At 33.0% G+C, this 18,993-nt stretch overlaps 1 protein-coding gene across 3 annotated transcripts; it reads right to left on the bottom strand.

Moving 5' to 3' along the window:
- Positions 1-6,076: 6,076 nt before the first annotated feature.
- LOC143240446 (general transcription factor II-I repeat domain-containing protein 2-like) lies at positions 6,077-18,604 on the bottom strand. 3 transcript variants are annotated; one of them, XM_076482892.1, is made up of 3 exons: positions 17,400-17,722; positions 12,288-12,760; positions 9,401-12,256 (listed from the first exon to the last, which is right to left on the bottom strand). In XM_076482892.1, the coding sequence occupies exon 3, from the start codon at positions 10,913-10,915 to the stop codon at positions 10,226-10,228; it is 690 nt and encodes a 229-aa protein (XP_076339007.1). In that variant the 5' UTR covers positions 10,916-12,256; positions 12,288-12,760; positions 17,400-17,722; the 3' UTR covers positions 9,401-10,225. The 3 variants fall into 3 exon arrangements, 2 of the variants coding, with proteins under 2 accessions (XP_076339007.1, XP_076338998.1); XR_013021767.1 differs by lacking the exons at positions 9,401-12,256; positions 12,288-12,760 and adding an exon at positions 6,077-6,622 and having other exon boundaries at positions 17,400-18,604; XM_076482883.1 differs by having other exon boundaries at positions 9,401-12,760.
- Positions 18,605-18,993: the final 389 nt, after the last annotated feature.

The following is an 18,993-nucleotide window of genomic DNA, read 5'->3' as shown; positions in this document are numbered from 1 at the left end:
CACACGAATTAAGGGATACAGAAAGTAGTTTACCTTTCAGACGTATTTGCTTATGAATACTACAATGTAGGGTAACGTACATGTACTTCAAATCTTAGAGTAAAATGGAAGCACTACAACGTAAGCTAAAACTTTGGGGTGAAGATATGCTTATGGAAAAATTTGATTGCTTCGAAAACCTCAATAGTTTTTTACTTGTGAATGGAATTTCTTTAAGAGAAATTGCAAAAGTTTCAGTCTTGCAGCACATATGTGATTTGTGTCTAAATATTGAAGAGTACTACCACCTCATTTAAAAAAATTACTGTGGATTCAAAATCCCTTTGTTGACTCTGCAAATACCAGCGATTTGCCTTTGAAAGAGAAAGAACAGCTTACGGAAATTTCAACTGATTACACCCTAAAGACAAAATTTCAACAGGAAGAAATTACGTAATTTTGAATTCAAATGGCCATAGAATACCCTGAAATAAGTAACAGAGCTTTGAAAATTTTGATGCGTTTTCCAACAACATATCTTTATGAGCAAACATTTTCACCGTGTGCAGATACGAAGACCAAATTTAGAAACAGGCTAAACACTGAAGATGATTTCCGCTTACAAATAACAACCATAACTCCAAATATTAAACTACTTTGAGAACAAGAAAAAGTCCATCCGAGTCACTAATAAATAAATAAGTACACTGTACTTTTACTGATATAAATTTTGCAAGCAGAAAGTTTTGAACAATTAGAAGTAAAAGTTTTTCTTTCAATATTGATGTGTTTAATAAATTTATATTCTAAAAGCTTGAAGTAAATTTTATCTTGTGCTCGTGACCGATTGTTTCTATTTTTAATGTATTTTTTTATTAATGCTCATAAATATTTTTTCTTTTTTGCCCGATGTGGAGCTCTGCTGGCCTAAAAACTTTAGGAACCCTGACATAGAACATTAAATGTACATTTAATTCTGGAAGCACATTGTGTATTCAGAGGCTCTCTTTCGTGCTGAACATTTTTTTATCAGTCACACTTCCTGAGATGTTGAAGTCATTAGAGGTAATGTTACTGTTACGGTCTTGCAAACAGTGACGAGAATAGCTGACTAATTTTTTACTGTATTTTGCTCATGTTTTTAATTCGTAAGCTCAAACAATGAACTTTAGAGCCCACATAGTCAAGATTACACCTTGGACATGTAAATTTGTAGATGTCCCAAGAGCGATGACCTTTATAAATCATATATTTAAATTTAAGATATTTACATGTGCAGTTTTAAAATAATTCTGAACTTAATTTGTGGATAAATTTTATCAAAATCAATTAACTTATTTTTATTTTATTTTATTCCATATTTACCAGTAAAAAGTAAAATACATTAAACAGTTTCATTTGTCCCAATATGTTTACTGATTTTATAAACGGACAATATTTTATATAATTTCTAATAATACCATCAATTAACTGTACAGGAAAACTATTATTATGTAAAATAGAACTTTTATATTCTGTCCTTTTCATGAAATCCATGAAAAGATTGTTTGTTTTGAATTTCGTGCAAAGCTACTCGAGGGATATCTGCGCTTTTAACACTTTAGGAAATGTGACTAATAAATAAATGCTTCACATAATACAGAGTCTGTGATGGTACGTATTATAAACAATCTCGGACGAGTCTCTGATGTTACGTTACGTACGCTATGTATTACGATTTAAAATAACCGGAAATTTGAATTTAGGTGTTAATTAAATGTCGTTATGTATTAAATTTATACTTGCCAACAAGATGATACACACAGTTTCCTTTCTTAACATAAAAGTATTTTAATATACAAACAACAATACAGTTTATACTAACGGTTATTTCAAATAGTTATTACAAACACACAAACAATACTGAGTATTCTATCTGGACGGGAAATGAATTTTTCATCAACGTTCAAATAGAGCAATAAATATTGTGTTAATACACAGGTACATACGGCCCGGCATGGCCTGGTGGGTTAAGGTGTTCGACTCGTAATCCAAGGGTTACGGGTTCGATTACAATGAGACGGTCAATCCCACTATTCGTTGGTAAAAGAGTAGACAAAGAGTTGGCGATGGGTGGTGGTGACTAGGTGCCTTTCCTCTAGTGTTACACTGCAAAATTAAGGACAACTAACGCAGATAACCCTCGAGTAGCTTTTGCACGAAATTCCAAAACAAAAAAAAATTAGGTACACTTCCCTTAACGGCTTTAAGCACACGGAAGGTTTTCACCGACGACAATATCTAATATCCTCGTAGAACTACTAACGTCCGAAATTACTTCTCTGAACATGAACGGTTCGTAATGTTCGATATCTATGAACTTTTCTGGTCAAATATCTGTAGTTTTCCTATTAAGAAGTGTTCAGAACAATTGTATCATCCGAGATTTATAGTATACTGACAGTAGCGACCAAACAACAATCTAAAACTCTCTTGGCGTGTCAATTTATAACCTTTAAGCCAAACTCTCAAAAATCCACTTGGCAACAATGTTCGAAAATACGTTAGTTCTTTTGTAAAATATATATTATTGATTCTTACTCTCGAGAATCTTCTACAAATTTAGAGAACAGGTGGGACTTCAGCATTAAGCATTAGTAATATAAGTTACATATGTTTCTAAATATATATATTACATAGAAACAAACGTAGATATTAAAATAAATGTATAACAGTAAATCCGTTACGATGGATACACAACATTCTTTCTGAATTAAATGTAAATGTTAGTGCGGATTAGCCTAAGTTGGTATGAGTTTGTATTGACATGTATGGTAGTGACAGTTGAATTAGCCCATGTAAACACATCTTCCCTGTCTTGATATCAACCTCACTTAAGGGGGGGATTAAATGAACAAATTCTACTTTTATTTACTGTTTATTTATTATTCCTTCCATCGTTTACTTTAATTATGAATTTTTGGTTATATTAAAGTATTAACTGACTTTATATCTACATTTTAAATACTTATTATGAAATTGGCATCAGTTTTATGTAGATGTTTGATAATAGCTTGTTACATGAAATGTATCTTCGTGTTCAACCACTATATAAAATCTTCCTTAATCTTTAAAACGAGTTAGTTCACCAGATATAGCTAAAACGAATTATTGTTAATTATCGCTCAATATTAGACATAGTGTGTTATTCTCTGGTGAATTAGCTGTTGTTGTTTTCTATTTTATGGTTCTTTTTCGTATTTTCCCTTTTTTTGAATAGCTGAAATTAATCACATTAAGAGTTATGTTGTATTATTTGTTACAGTTTGTTTTTCTGAGTGATAAAATTTATATTATATTTGTTTAAAAGTTTTTGTTGTTATATTTATTAACTTGTTTTTGTCCCTGGTAGTGACATTTGTTTAGTCTCTTACAGTGCCGGAGTATTTTGAGTAAATATTGTTTTACTGTATGATACATTGTACCTAGTCTCTTTCTTTGCATCAGATTCAGTTGAAATAGAGAGATCAGATTTATTCCTTGAGAGCCATTTTGCCAAACATCACGTTATTTTATGGCTTCCACCTGATCACTGGAAGGTAACTCAGTATTACCACTGAAGTACTAAAGTCGTATAAGTTTACTCTTTTAAAGAAACCGATAAAAGTTCCTTTAAAAGTTCTTGGAATGTGTGCTTTTGGGATATATTCTGAGTGGAGAATTTTACTCAATCATTAAACTTTACTCAAGTCGTTATAACCTATTACCAATTAAGGCAATGTCCTGCCACTTTATTCACTGTATATTAAAATGATAGATTATGAAAGCGGAAGCGTTGAGGGCGTTTTTGCTTCAAAGACAGCATCCTTATAAAGAAAAACTTGTCCTTTAGATACGATGGTACTGCTACGAGTAAAGCATACTCTGGAGCACAGCAGAAGAATATATATGTTTCCTGAAATACCAAACCAGAGCCAGCATGGCAGTATTGTCAACTCAGTTCCTGTTATTCATTTACTGGAAGTCGTGTCTTTTTTCATTCGTGAGAATCGCACTCCAACTTCATATGGAAAGATTAAACCAAGAGCTTAATTATGCCTCTGAGTTTAGAACCAAGGCTCATAATGAGCTATTTAAATTTCCATTAACCACAGCCCCTCGGCTGCTTACCAAGTCTTATTTTTTTGCTATCCGTCGTGATGAATCTCAGATTTTGGTACAGAGAATTCTCAATATGCCTATCACACATTTCAGGCGCACGAGCTCCTATAAACATGTGCATGCTCACAAAGATTCACAAGCTCATTTTATCTTTTCCTTTCATATACACACACATATATTCTCAACCCTTAAATAATTTATTATATTATTTTATTTTTAAAAACACTTTATTTTTGTTAGGCTTTAGAATACTGGCTATTTTCAAATTGTACAAATGTGACATTGTTTCTCTGCAACAATGAAACAAAACCTAATTTACCTGTTAATGTTGTTGATATGTTTCTCAAATACGTTAAAACATAATTTAAACTTATAGTTGGTTCTTATTCCTATATGGACTTTTATTTTTACTATAAAAGCAATTATTTGTCAGTGGTTCACGTGTATACCACGTTAGATTTGTTGCATTATTTTAATTTCGAACATTCTGTGCTTGATAATTGTTGTGATATCGAACATTATATTATATTACAATTTTAAAATGATCAGAAGAAGGTTATCCCCGCTAGAAATGTTGTGAACATTATATTAGCCAATATTTCGTGGTTTTCCCATATTTTTATTTTCGATTTCTTCGTACCACAGCAGTTTGTAGCTGATTTTTTGTTCTTGCTATGCTTCTACTTAACAAACCCCATGAGCTGATTATCCATGTTGCTTACAAATATGTTTCAACTATATAATTCAAGTTGTTTTTATATTTTTGACATTCTTGAGTAAAGGTCTGTCTTTTTAATAATTTGGTAGCTTAAACTGCGTTAAGTAAATATAATTCTTGTTAAACATAGTAAATACAGGTAAGTAAAATCACAGACTAAATAAGACTCATAACATACATACAAACACATTCTAACATTCCTTGGGGTGTCAAAACTGTTAATTTTAGATAGGTGATTATGCTTTTAGATTTGTTTAAATTTTTAGTTAACCCTTTTTACTAAAGCTGGAAAATAGCTTCATTAACTGAGTCAATAAAAACAAATAAAATGTTAAACAATTGTTCGAAACTTTATTCTACTGGTTGAAACTTAAAGTTTTGTTATTTAAACAAATATTTCACTATGTGTGTAATACTTTTCACTCTGTAATTTTATTTGAACCCATTTATGAAGTTCAAAATGATGATATCTGTTTAAAGCAGTTTGAATTAAAATATGGGAGGTTACACAAGAATGTTGAAATATTTACTCCGATATTTAATATAAATTTGCTAAAATATAAATAATCTGTTTGTCGTTTCAGTAGGATTATGGTACTAGACAGGATCAACGTTGAAGTGACAAGTTTACATTTTAAAAGTCAAGATTTAACTTCAGACACGGGAAGAATTTCTTTAATACAGGATCATAATTATGGGAAGTTAGATTGATTAACTGATGTTTTGGTGGGCTGATAAATATAATAATTTTGAACATTTGATAATTAATTTGAGTGTACAATCTTTGTATTTCATCTAAAACATAACAAGAAATTTGAGTGAAAATAATGCATTACGCTATGACTTGTATTTCAGTAAATCATAACAAATTCATCGACGTTAAAGTTGTAAATATTCAATATTTACTGTTTATTTAGGAGGGTGTGATACTTATTCAAATTTAACCAAGTAATATTATGTCGTTTAAAATGTAAAGTCAAAACATTTTATATAGAAGACGAACCATTAAACTCATTTCTTTGAACATTATGGTCGAAGTTCATTTATACACAAATTCTACTTGTCAGTAATAATTGCAAAATTAACTTTTTTAGTAAACGTGAAACATTTATACCATAAAGTAGGTGTTATATTGACAAATTTATTGCATTGAATGCAAAGTAGATATGTGAGATTCGTGGTTTGAATCGATATTTATCATCAAAATTGCATGATCCTACTTACACAATAAACCAAACATTTTTTCTTACAAGTTTACCATAAATTATATTTAATGCAATTAGATATAACAATGTTAGCAATGTCACTATAACACATATGTTTAAAATACAAGGATTTTAATCGTTAATTTATGTCTTACCAAGAGCTCAGTACATTGCATTTTAATGTGACTCGAAATAATTTGTTTAATAACGGGTTTCACATGAACAAGCTACGCAGGTTTCGAAAACAATATTATTTTAATATTTGACGTTATATATAGGGATATTTTACAAATCGGAGAAAACTCTTACCTAGATCAAATTATTACTTCGTTTACCACAATTTTTTTTTTTATAATTATGCTTTAAGAAAAAGACAAACAAACTGGATAAAGGAAAAGAAATCTACATTTTTTAGTCTCAAAATGTTGCGTTGTGGCCTTTCTTTTGTGTATTACGTCTGGAGCATCTGGTTTCAATAACCAGTCATCATCATGATGTTTCACTTGATATCTCCTTACCACTTCCTTGATGTCCAGATGAAACTTTGCCCCTTGTTCTTCCCTGTCTGCACCGAGATTTTCTAGGAAACAACCAATATTGGAATCTAAGTAATTAGCTTTCAAGTTCATATTACAATCCAACTCTTTAAATTTATCGAACATATTATTGACAATATTTTCGTAATCTGGTCCCTTGATGTTTACTAAACAATTTGTTAATAACATCAGGTCCATGAGTAACATATATTATAGGAGACTGAAGATTCCGATACTAAATTTCCTTTTCATTTCGAGTATTGTAACTTACACGTTGCCTGAGTAAAACCAGTAGCCATCTCCATGGTTTCTAGGCTCACTCCAGACCACTGGAATTCCAAAAAGCAAAAACCTTTCCTTATCTTTAGTCCTTTGTTTCAACTCTTCGACACAAGCGGTACAAATTTTGCGAGGAGACCATGATTTGTATTGATCCACAACTTTATTTTAAAATATACGTAATATGTTTTGTTTTTTTTGTTGTTGTTTGTTTTTTTGTTTTGTTTTTTGCAAATTTTGTAATGTTTTGCTTTTCTTGTTGTTGTTTTTTTTTTGTTTTTTTGCAAATTTTGTAATGGTTTGTTTTTCTTGTTGTTTGTTTTTGTTTTTTTTTTGCAAATTTTGTAATGTTTTGCTTTTCTTGTTCTTTTTTGCAAATTTTTAATGTTTTTTTCTTGTAACCTTTAATTTTTTTTGCTTTTTTGTTTTTTTTTCTTTTGTTGTTTGTTTTTGTTTTTCTGCGAATTTTGTAATGTTTTGCTTTTCTTGTTGTTTGTTTTTTGTTGTTGTTGTTTTTTTGCAAATTTTGTAATGTTTTTCTTTTGTTGTTGTTTGTTTTTGTTCTTTTTTTTTTTAATGTTTTGCTTTTCTTCTTGTTTTTTTTTTTTGCAATTTTGTTTTTTGTTTTTGTTTTGTTCTTTTTTGCACATTTTTTAATGTTTTGCTTTTTTTCTTGTTTGTTGTTTTTTTGCAAATTTTGTAATGGTTTGCTTTTCTTGTTGTTGTTTGTTTTTGTTTTTTTGCAAATTTTTTATTGTTTTGCCTTTCTTCATTACAAATTTACCACAAATATGACAAAATATGTTTGGATAATTTACACAACCTCTTCCTGCTAATACAATGAATAAATATTATTTGAAAAAAAATGAAAATGATGTCGAAGTGTCCTCATAAACAAGTATAACATCCATAAATTATGCCTGTTAACCGTTTATATACTAGTGGTGTGTTTACGGCGGGTTATAGAACGATGGATAAGACTCTCACGTCACTGTTTGTCTGAAGATAAGTACATCCTTGTGCAAATTAATTGAAACAAATTGTCATTTTACAAGATTATCAGCATGGCGGTCAGTGTAGGCTCGCTGGACCCACTGATTTCCTTTAATAGTCATTTTTTCACACAGACGACGTCATTAGTTGTGTTTTGCAGTGCGGTTGATCTATTTTTGGAATATATGACGAAATTTTGAGGAATATTACATCATTCAAAATTGCGTTAGAAGGGCAAGGATACCAGTCAAAAACAACTTCTTATTAACTCAATGAAGGGAAAACAGTATCAATGGGGTCTGAAATACAAGAACTGGACGCAAGAACAATGGAGGAAGGTGTTATTCAGTGACGAGACTCATTACTTCTTACAGGGTCAAAGAAGTCTGCATGTTCGCATATCTCCAGGTGAGAAACTTCGAGAATCTCACATCAATCAGTTTGTAAAACATCCCTTGAAGAAGATGTTTTGGGGCTTTTTCAGCTACTATGGTGTCGGAGGCTTACATTACATATCGTAAAAGGTATGATGCGAGGACCACAGTACATCGGCGTTTTGCAGAGAAGAGTCGTTCCAGAATTGAAAAAGAGATTCCCAGATGGATCTGGCATTTTTCAGCAAGATCTGGCTCCGTGCCACACATCGAAACTTGTGAAGAATTTTATAACTACAACGCGAATAAAGGTGCTGGACTGGCCTGGAAACTCTCCGCACTTAAATCCTATTGAAAATCTTTGGGCGATTTGTAAAGAAAGGCTTCAGGGAAAAGACTGTGCTACGAAAGATAAGCTAATTGAGGCCATAATCCAAAAATTAGTAAAGATTGCAGTGAACTCGTGGACTCGATGCCAAAGCGGATTAATGATCTTCTGTAAAATAAAGGCGGTCATATCATGTATTAATTTGCGAGTAATTTTTGGATTCTCAGAAATAAAACGCAAAAAATTGAAAAAATCGTATTTTTCCGTCTTGTTTCAATTAATTTGCACAAGGGTGTATCTGATCTATGTTAAGTTATTTATTTAGAAAACCATTTGAGAAAGTATAAAATCTGTGTACTTACTTTTCTATGTTTAGTTGGATTAGAACATTCACATGCGATTTAATCATTGTAGGTAAAATCACTTGTAATAGAGATTAAAACAGGGCTATGTAGCCATGATAGATTGAATACATGGTAACAGTCGTATTAGAGATTAAAACAGGGCTATGTAGCCATGATAGACTGAATACATGGTAACAGTCGTATTAGAGATTAAAACAGGGCTATGTAGCCATGATAGACTGAATACATGGTAACAGTCGTATTAGAGATTAAAACAGGGCTATGTAGCCATGATAGACTGAATACATCAGTGGTCACCAAACTTTTTCACATGGGGCCAGATTACTTGGGGAATGAGAAGTGCGGGTCACATGATCATTATGTTCAATACTCATAAGTTAGAACGAAAGCTCTCTGTAAAAGACTTAACACTAAGTTTAGGATGCACATTAGCCATGTGGGAGTAGCATGCAATACACACATATAATAAAAAACAAACAGAAATACAACCAACATTTTTATTTACCAAAAGGTTATCAAGGAAGGTGACATTAGCAAAAACAGTTGTCACATCGCACATAGTGAGTACATATCTGAATTTCACTAAGTCGCAAAAAAGTTAGTGAGATTTATGAAATTGACGTTTGGCTTTCAAAATATCTTTAATGTTCGGTTTTGAATTGCTGCATCCAATCATTAGAATTGCTTTCAAATGTTCATCAGTCAACCTTGATCGATGTACCGTATTCACATACTTCATCAAATGCTTGTTCACAGGCATAGGTTGTTCCGAATACTGATGCCATACCAAATTCGAACTGCTTCAGCTTTGGAAAATCATCTTCAGGTATGCAGCTGTAAAATTCAATAAGTTGTTCCTCTATGTGTTTTGCTTTCAACAAGTCATTTCCTTGCAAATCGATGACCTCCAGCTGAACTTCCACTGGCACGTCATCAATAACACAATCAAAAGGATTCTGAAAAAGGATAATGTCACTTTCGATTCTCTCAAGATCCGAAAATCTCTCTAAAATGCTTATTTAAATCACCAATAATCTTTTTATGAAACTCTAGGTTGATATCTTCTGTGATTCCAGCATGAAACTCATTGAAACACTGAAAATGAGAGAGGTTTCCTCCTTCCAAATGTGCTTCAAACAATGACAGCTTTATCCGAAATCCTTTAATAATTCTATAGAGATCACAGACAAGGTTATTCTTTCCCTGAAGTTTCAAGTTCAATTCATTCGTGTGGGATGTGAAGTCAACCAAAAATGACAACTTTGACAAACAGGTTGGATCCGACAGAAGTGGATCGGCTCTATATTTCTAGATAAGAATTATATCTATTTTTCTTCTCAGCTTATAAAAACGAGACAAGATGTTACCGCAGCTTAGCCACCTCACAGCCGTGTGATAAGGCAAGTCACAGAAATCCGAATCAATTTCTTCAAGAAACGCCTTGAACTGGCGATGATTAAGTGCACGACCCCGAATGAAGTTCACTGCAGAAATGACTGGTTTCAGTACGCAAGAAATATCTAAGTCTTTTTCACAGAATGCTTGCTGATGTATAATCGGGGTGTATGAACAGAGCGCTTGGGAGTTGAAGATCTTCCAACTTTTCCTGATCAGCCCCATCAGACCCTTCTTTACTCCAGCCATGTTTTTCCCTCCATCAACTGTCACACCTCTAAGCTGATTCCACTGAAGGTTATAGTCTTGCAAAGGTTTATGCACTTCCATGAACATGTCTTCTCCAGTTGTTCTTCCGTGCATGCTGCAAACTGATGCCAACTCTTCCGTGATCTTAAAATCCAAATTAACTCCACGAATGAACACGAGAAGTTGTGACGTACTCGAAAGATCAGCAGACTTATCCAGTGCCAGAGAATACCATAGGAAGTTTCTAGCTTTTGGCGTATCTGTAATGCGATGTTCTTCTGCTCTCCGTACAATTGGAGTTGCTGAAAAACTGATACCTTCAAACAAATTGGTTTTTTTCAGGACACAGCTCATTTGCTGCTTCCATCATACGCTCTTTGATGAAGTTGCCGTCAGTAAAAGGTTTTCCTCGCTCTGCCATCCTATGCACTATTTTGGAACTTGTACGAGTGACAGATTCATTTTCAGCAAACTTTCTCGTGAAGAGATTCTTTTGAGATTCAAAAACACGTTTCATGGATTCAAATTTCTCAGAACGGAACTTTCCTGAAAATTTCAAATACAGTCATGTGAAAAAGTTAGGACACCCAATGAAAGCCTGTCTATTTTTGTAACATTTTTGAATATATAGATATTTAATCTCAATTTCAACAATACTGAGAGATTATAGGAATATAATTATAGGAATATAAACAATTAAAGTGGCTTGGCATGGCCAAGCGCGTAAGGCGTGCGACTCGTAATCCGAGGGTCGTGGGTTCGCGCCCGCGTCGCGCCAAACATGCTCGCCCTCACAGCCGTGGGGGCGTTATAATGTGACGGCCAATCCCACTATTCGTTGGTAAAAAGAGTAGCCCAAGAGTTGGCGGCAGGTGATGATGACTAGCTGCCTTCCCTCTAGTCTTACACTGCTAAATTAGGGACGGCTCGGTGCAGTGGGCTAACAACCTACTCACTTAAATACTTGTTGAAGAATCCGCAAGTTATTGCGGCCCTATGTTCCTAGATGAAATCTAATGGTAATAACTAACTAGCTAAACAATTAAAACTGAAGAAAAGACTTTTCAAGATCTTCTGTAAATGTAATTCTACAAAAATGCATGTCCTCTGTTCTGGTGTCCAAATAATTCAATTTTGGACTCATCTATCCAAAGAACATTATTCCAGAAGTCCTGGTCTTTGTCTACATTCTCTCTGGCAAACTTCAGTCTGGCCTTGATATTTTTCTTAGAGAGCAAAGGTTTCCTCCCTACACACCTCCCATGCAAGTTAAACTTGTGCAGTCTCTTTCTGATTGTAGAGGCATGCACTTTCACATCAGTAGTAGCCAGAACCTGCTGAAGGTCCCGTGATGACATTTTAGGGTGTTTAGAGACCTCTTTTAGCATCTTGCGGTCTGCTCTCTGGGTGAACTTGCTTGGACGACCAGACCTGGGCATGTTGGCAGTTGTTTTGAAAGCCCTCCACTTGTTGATTATTTTCCGGACAGTGGAATGGCTGATTTCAAAATATTTTGGGATCTTTTTAAATCCCTTACCAGACTCATAAGGTGCTACAAATTTCTTTCTGAAGGCCTCAGACAGCTCTTTTGCTCTCACCATGGTGCTCACTCTCACTTCAACAGTCAGGAGCACACCAAACTAAGTGTCAGAGGTTTAAATAGGGCAAGCCTCATTCAAAATGCTGAGTAACGATCTTCTAATCATGTGCACTTGGTGTGATACACCTGTGTGTGAGTTGAGCCATTTTAAGTGAGAATAAATGTAGGAGTGTCCTAACTTTTTCTTCAGTTAGAATATGCATTTTTGTAAAATTACATTTACAGAAGATTTTGAAAGGTCTTTTCTTCAATTTTAATTGTTTAGTTATATTCCTATAATCTCTCAGTATTGTTAAAATTGAGATTAAATATCTATGTATCCAAAAATGTTACAAAAATACACAGGCTTTCATAGGGTGTCCTAACTTTTTCACATGGCTGTATGTTGATAGATGTTTTGTTTTACTGTTACGCCGAAGATTGTACTCTTTCAAAACGGCAACACTTTTGGTGCATATCACACAAGTAGCTTTCTGGTTTTTTGTTTCCACAAAGAAGTACTTTCTCCCTCATTCTTCATTGAAAGCACGACACTCAGAGTCCACTTTTCTTCTTTTAAAAGCAGCCATAACGATGGTAAAAAAAAAACAAAACAGGATCTGAAAATGAAAAACACAGAACGCTGTGAGAAATGTATTGTACTGGTGCAAGAACGCACAAACAAAATATATTGAAACGTACGTTTGCCACGACACTTACTTAAGAACGAATTAAGAGAAGCGCATAACCCGACTACTGAGAGAACTGAGCTTGCTGAAGCGGTAACCCTAGGCCGCTGAATTTACAAGACGAGTCGATACGACGAGGGTTAAGTCTGTACTTGTTTTCGAAATCCTAATGCGTTCATAGATCTGTGCCTCGATATGAATAAATGGGCAGCAAGGACGAAAGAAGAATTTTCCTATTGGTTAAAAATGCGCGTGACAGCCTTGTTTCTTTTTATTATAACGTCTTGTGTTTGCCAGCTTAAAGCGATCATCGATGTGATTTATTTTGTTATGACAGTCGGACATTTGATGAAATGTCACTTTTCATTTCCAAGCGGCTAGCTGCTGCCGGGCCGGACAAAATGACCTCGAGGGCCGTAGTTCGGTGACCCCTGGAACACATGGTGACAGTCGTAATAGAGATTAAAACAGGTCTATGTAGCCATGATAGACTGAATACATGGTAACAGTCGTAATAGAAATTAAAACATGACTATGTTGCCATGATAGACTGAATACATGGTAACAGTCGTAATAGAAATTAAAACAGGACTATGTAGCCATGATAGACTGAATACATGGTAACAGTCATGCTGCCTATTATCTGTCTGGCGATGCTGCATTACTTTTATCTTAAACGGTCCAGATGAAACGTTCTAAAGTTGGAATGTTTTCAATATAAATTAAAATGAAAAGTAATTTTAAAGACTACATATATTCTATGTTAAATTACTGTACAGGTGATTTGATATATAGTGATGTTTTCCAAACTTAATAGTGACGTCCACCTAACTTAGAATTCTCGAAACGGTAATACCAAAATTATCATTTTCTTTAACTGGTTTTAATACTTTGTTTGAAACTACAAAAAAATGCTTGTAAGGAGTGACTAAATGGGAGAGCAAAAAAAAAAACAAACTATGACAACAAACTGATAGTTTTGTTATGTTATCGTTTTCAACTTCTCTGTTTCTCCGGTCATTTGTTTCTGCCAAAGGTCGCGACCCAAACCATCTGTATGCAACCCCAAGGAAGCCGCCCTATACGGCCTTATTCACGATTATGTAGATTATAAATTAAAATCACTTAAATATATATGTATATATAATCATACTAATAGCACTTGAAATATGCTAAACAAATATTCAACCTATAAATTATATTAGTTTAAAATAATTTGTTTGTTATTAATAAGTAATGACGACTTGTACACACAGTTGTACTGTTCATTATTCGTGATGATATACAGCAGGAGTTTAACGGTTGAAGGTAACATGCTGACCAATCCTCTATGTATATTGTATTGCTAAGAACTTATGCTTGAATGCAAAAACGACTAAACTATAATATTTCAACCACAAACATCTGTCACATTAACAACCGACGAAGCTTTCTGCTAACATTAGACCGGATAATATACAACAGGCCATATTAATTATCTAATTATGAATTTTGACGAACATCGACCGTTATAATGTGAACTAATTGAAGTAAGTGAATTGTAATTATTATCCATTTTATATAAATGATTTAGAAGTCAAATTTTAGGGTAAGTGCTGATAACACAATATTATTTAGTTATTTCAATGCTGTTATTATTTTATTTGAATTAATCTTTATATCGTTTAGAAGAACTATTATATGGATTATTATATTAAATGTTTGTAAATCATGAAGCATGCTGTACAAGTATTCAAAGTGCAATGAATGAAACATTAAAATAGTTCTTTTTAAATACTTTCTTTATTATTAGACATATGGATATCCAACTGAAATTATAAAGTAGAAAGTTGACCATAATGATATTACAAAGCTAATACTGTGTTAAAACTTCAGAGAACGAATAAGTAGGTCTTTTCTATACTTAGTATAACATGTCACAATTTAACAATCATGTTAACGCAGTTCTCCATTCAACAACACCCTCTGGTGGTTCGCTCACAAACTGCCTAACAAAACATCTGTCCGCACAATTGGTCGTACAGCTGATGATGTTTTCTTTGTTAAGTAATCTTATGCACGACACTAGTGGCGTACTACGGAAATATCCGCCCTCTGGAAACATTCCTTGGAATTATGATGTCATAGGTCACGTGGCCTCCTAGTCTCAGAGATAATACCCTCGTGTCTCTAAGCGCTGACATTATTTGGACGTTGGCCAGAAGTCCTAACTACTGGTACTTTAATGTTAGTACTCTGCTTTACACAGAGCGTTACACCTTTCAGCGTGCTGACACAATACATCAGCACACACTTGTTGAATATTTGTCTAAATGTCTTGTGATACTTCCCAAAAATCAGTGAAGTTGCTTAGTCTCGAAAATATTCGTACCATGATTTTTACATACCAAGCAATGGTTGTGAGTGTTCCTTGAGCCTCTTTACGGTCAAAACAATGTATGCAACATCTGCTGTATGCTTGAGATCGTCTTGCTAGAAATTAATCCCTTCCTAATACCGTGTTTCTCCGAAAATAAGACAGGGCTTATATTAATTTTCACTTTAAAATATGACACTAGGGCTTATTTTCGGGGGATGTCTTATTTTGATATATTAAAAAAATGAAGTTACAAAGTAAAAATTATAAGACCTCTAAATAAATAGAAATTATATTCTATTTAATGTTGCAAACTATTAAGCTAACCATTTAAAATAAACTATTATTAAACTATTAAACTAACTGATTAATACTTAAACAAACTAATTAGCTAACTATTAAACTAATTAATAAATTAATTTTTTTATTTCTTTCCTCTTCCTGCCACTCTTAACTAGGGCTTATTTTAAGGGTAGGGCTTATATTAAAACTATCCCCAAAAATCACACTATGTCTTATTTTATGGGTAGGTCTTATTATCGGAGAAACACGGTAGTTCGTGTTATTAAGAGAATGCCAAAATCGATCAAAAAATATCTGTATATTTAACCATTTATCAGTTTTGTATAGATCATCAAAACTACTGAGTGAGATGCAGCCCCAAATTTGTTCTGATCCTCCAGCAATAATGTTTCCTATGTGGTAAATAGAACATGGAACTATTTCCTCTCCAGAATCAATCAAACTTTCATCTATTTTGCAAAACAATCCGAATATATATTCGTCTATAAAGAGCACACATCTGCAGCTTCACTCATTCTACTGCTTATGGATCGATGCTTGTTTAATGGCAGTTAATTTTAAATAGCTATACACCTACTGAAACCATTTTGTACCAACATTCACACTGTATTTACTGTATGCTCGTTGGCAAAATGTGAACTTGATTATTATCTGTCTCGTAATATCACTTAATATAATTTTTGAAATATTTTGGTTTTCACTCTCGAGAACATTTAGCATTAACAATGCTAGCTCCATCTGAAACATGAAGTTTTACCGGATATTTTGCATTGACCAGACAAAAAAGTTGATTTATAGATCTGTCATGATGTTTTTTATATTCTTGGAATACATTTCTAGATTCATAGGAGCATAGTTACTGCAAGTAAGGCTTTATACTAGCATATCACTCTCTGATTGGTCACAGGAGAACCAATAACAACGTAAACTATCAGCACATGACTGTGTTGTGATGCAGTGCGTTTCCACATGATAACAGAGCGGTAGTCCTGTAACAGTGGTCTTTTATGTGTGTGTGTGCGTGTTTATAGCGAAGTCACATTGGACTATTTGATTTGCTGTGTTCAGTGGGGGGAATCGAATCTCTGACTTGAGTAATGTAAATCTGAAGACTTACAGCTGGTCTACTGGGGAACGGTCTTTTGTATCATGTTTCCTCATCATATTAATATATTAAATATATATATACATATAAATCATCATACAAATAATGTTACTTCTTCAAACTTTACAAGTAGATATGATATATGACAATTTCAAGGTATTAAAGTTGGCTTATGAACTCAAAATATTGGAAAATAATATAATAACAGGCAATAATAAAAATACTTCAGAATTAAATATTCTCTTCATGTACAGATAAATCATTAATATTACTCAAGTTGTATAATACTATAATATTTTTCTAGTGTAATCTCACTAGCTATGGTCTACAGATAAAATATTATTTGTACACCATGACTATATAAATTATATAAATCTATTTATTTGAAGACAAGTATTTATTTATTTATTACAATTTTTTGTTACACTCATTTTTGAAAGCTGATCTTAGCATGCCATGTGTTGAGCAGACTTAATGTTCTAAGATTGACGATATAATACAAGCATAGTACACGCATCCGTATAAATTAATACACTTCACGCAACCGAAAGTATCGTAAAATAACTTTTGACTCTTTTGCAACATATTAACTATAAAGAAAAACCTTGTCTATTGACATAAAGCACTTTAAAATCCAAAGTTTTGGTTTTGGTTTTGTTTTCTTATTTAAACTGTTCTCAAACTGAGATTGAGGAGTACAATTTACATTATCTAAATAACAGATTTTACTGGAGTTTATGAACCATTTAGACATTAATAACTTTCGTATAGCAACCATAAGGTATAAAAATAAAATAAATACTTACAAAATAAACGGGATTATGACATCAGAATGTTAAGCCTAGCCAAGTGAAAGTTAGAAACGATATAATCCAGCTCAATATTTCGTATACGTATGTAAACATATAATTTGGACTTAACAATAAAATTAATCAACCTGTACGACACCCAAGCGAAAATCTCAAAGAACACGTGCGTAATGCCTTTCTACTGGTGACTTCGTTAACTATAACACGGAGCAGCCACCTGCACAACACTGATAACGTTTATATACGTTGGATAAATTACCCAGTGTCTCCGACAGACGCGTGTTCTCCTGCGATAAGAAAGTTTCATTTCATCTAAGATCACACTTATGTGAAACTTTTTCACTGAGTCTATTCTGACAATTCTAAGTATGCACTATGATTCGTGTTCAATAAAAAGTGTTTGCAGAGTTAGTCGTATTACAGCTTGAATCGATTTCAGTCTTCAGTATACCTTGAAAACAAATTAAGCGCGAAATAAGACTAACCCATTTCAGATAGACATAACATAGTTATATCTGTTGTATCATTTTAACCTATGTATATAATACATTTAATTCTTCTCGTTTGATCTATATTTGAAAGGTAATCGATAATACAACACTAAAACAGTGATAAACGTTTAGTCATAATTTTACCACAAATATCTTCAACCGATTCCAATCAATCACAATCCACCAAACGACATCCTGCTGACCTACAAAAGCCCCTCTTCTGTCCTGCTAATCTTCATCCTTCACAAGCACAACTAACAATCTCTGAACAGCAATAGTTTAGGATGTTGACACATTTCAGCTGTTCACCAAACAATCGACACAAAGTTACGGTTTCATTTTATTTATTTTTGTAAGTTAAAGAAGCAATAATTGTATATTGCTTTTTAGCTACCGAGTAAAACAAATACGAATTTTAACTTAGTATTAGCAGTACAAATACATATATTATACCTTATATGTATATACGAAAGTATAATTCAAAAAAGTACATTTTGTACACACAAGTATGGGTCGATATATATGTAACCTAGCCAAGTATAACAATACATAATGTTTTAATGACATATAATGTACTGAAACAAAAAAGTAAAAAGTAAAGATATTGAGTTACTTAAAATTTAAAAAATTCTCCCTACTTTGGCTCAGAATAATATAATATACTTAAATCAGGGGTTCGATTCCTCTCGGTGGACTCAGCAGATAGCCCGATGTGGCTTTGCTAAAAGAAAAAACACGCACATTAATATAATAACAATGATTTGCCAAATTAGGGATAATATTTTACCTTAGTTTTTATAGTTTTTACTTTTTTATTTCAATATTTTTGTAACATTAAAACTTTCTATATTACTACACTTAATTGGGTTACGCATATATTTATCCATAACTGGCTTTATAAAATTTCTTGTTTTTGTTTTCTATGCTTCCTTGTTACCTTTTCATTAGCTATATTTTTGTGCACCAGCAAAACCACGTGTGTATATATGACTCAATTTTATTACTCATTTGGATTCCAATAACCTGACTTCAAATTGAATTATATGTCAAAGTTGGGCATCGTCCGTTTTATATATGTATAAACCAATATCCTCTTTGGT

Source organism: Tachypleus tridentatus, chromosome 2 (genome assembly GCF_004210375.1).
Source record: "Tachypleus tridentatus isolate NWPU-2018 chromosome 2, ASM421037v1, whole genome shotgun sequence".
NCBI classification, from domain to species: domain Eukaryota; kingdom Metazoa; phylum Arthropoda; class Merostomata; order Xiphosura; family Limulidae; genus Tachypleus; species Tachypleus tridentatus.
This window is presented reverse-complemented; position numbering and strand designations above follow the sequence as displayed.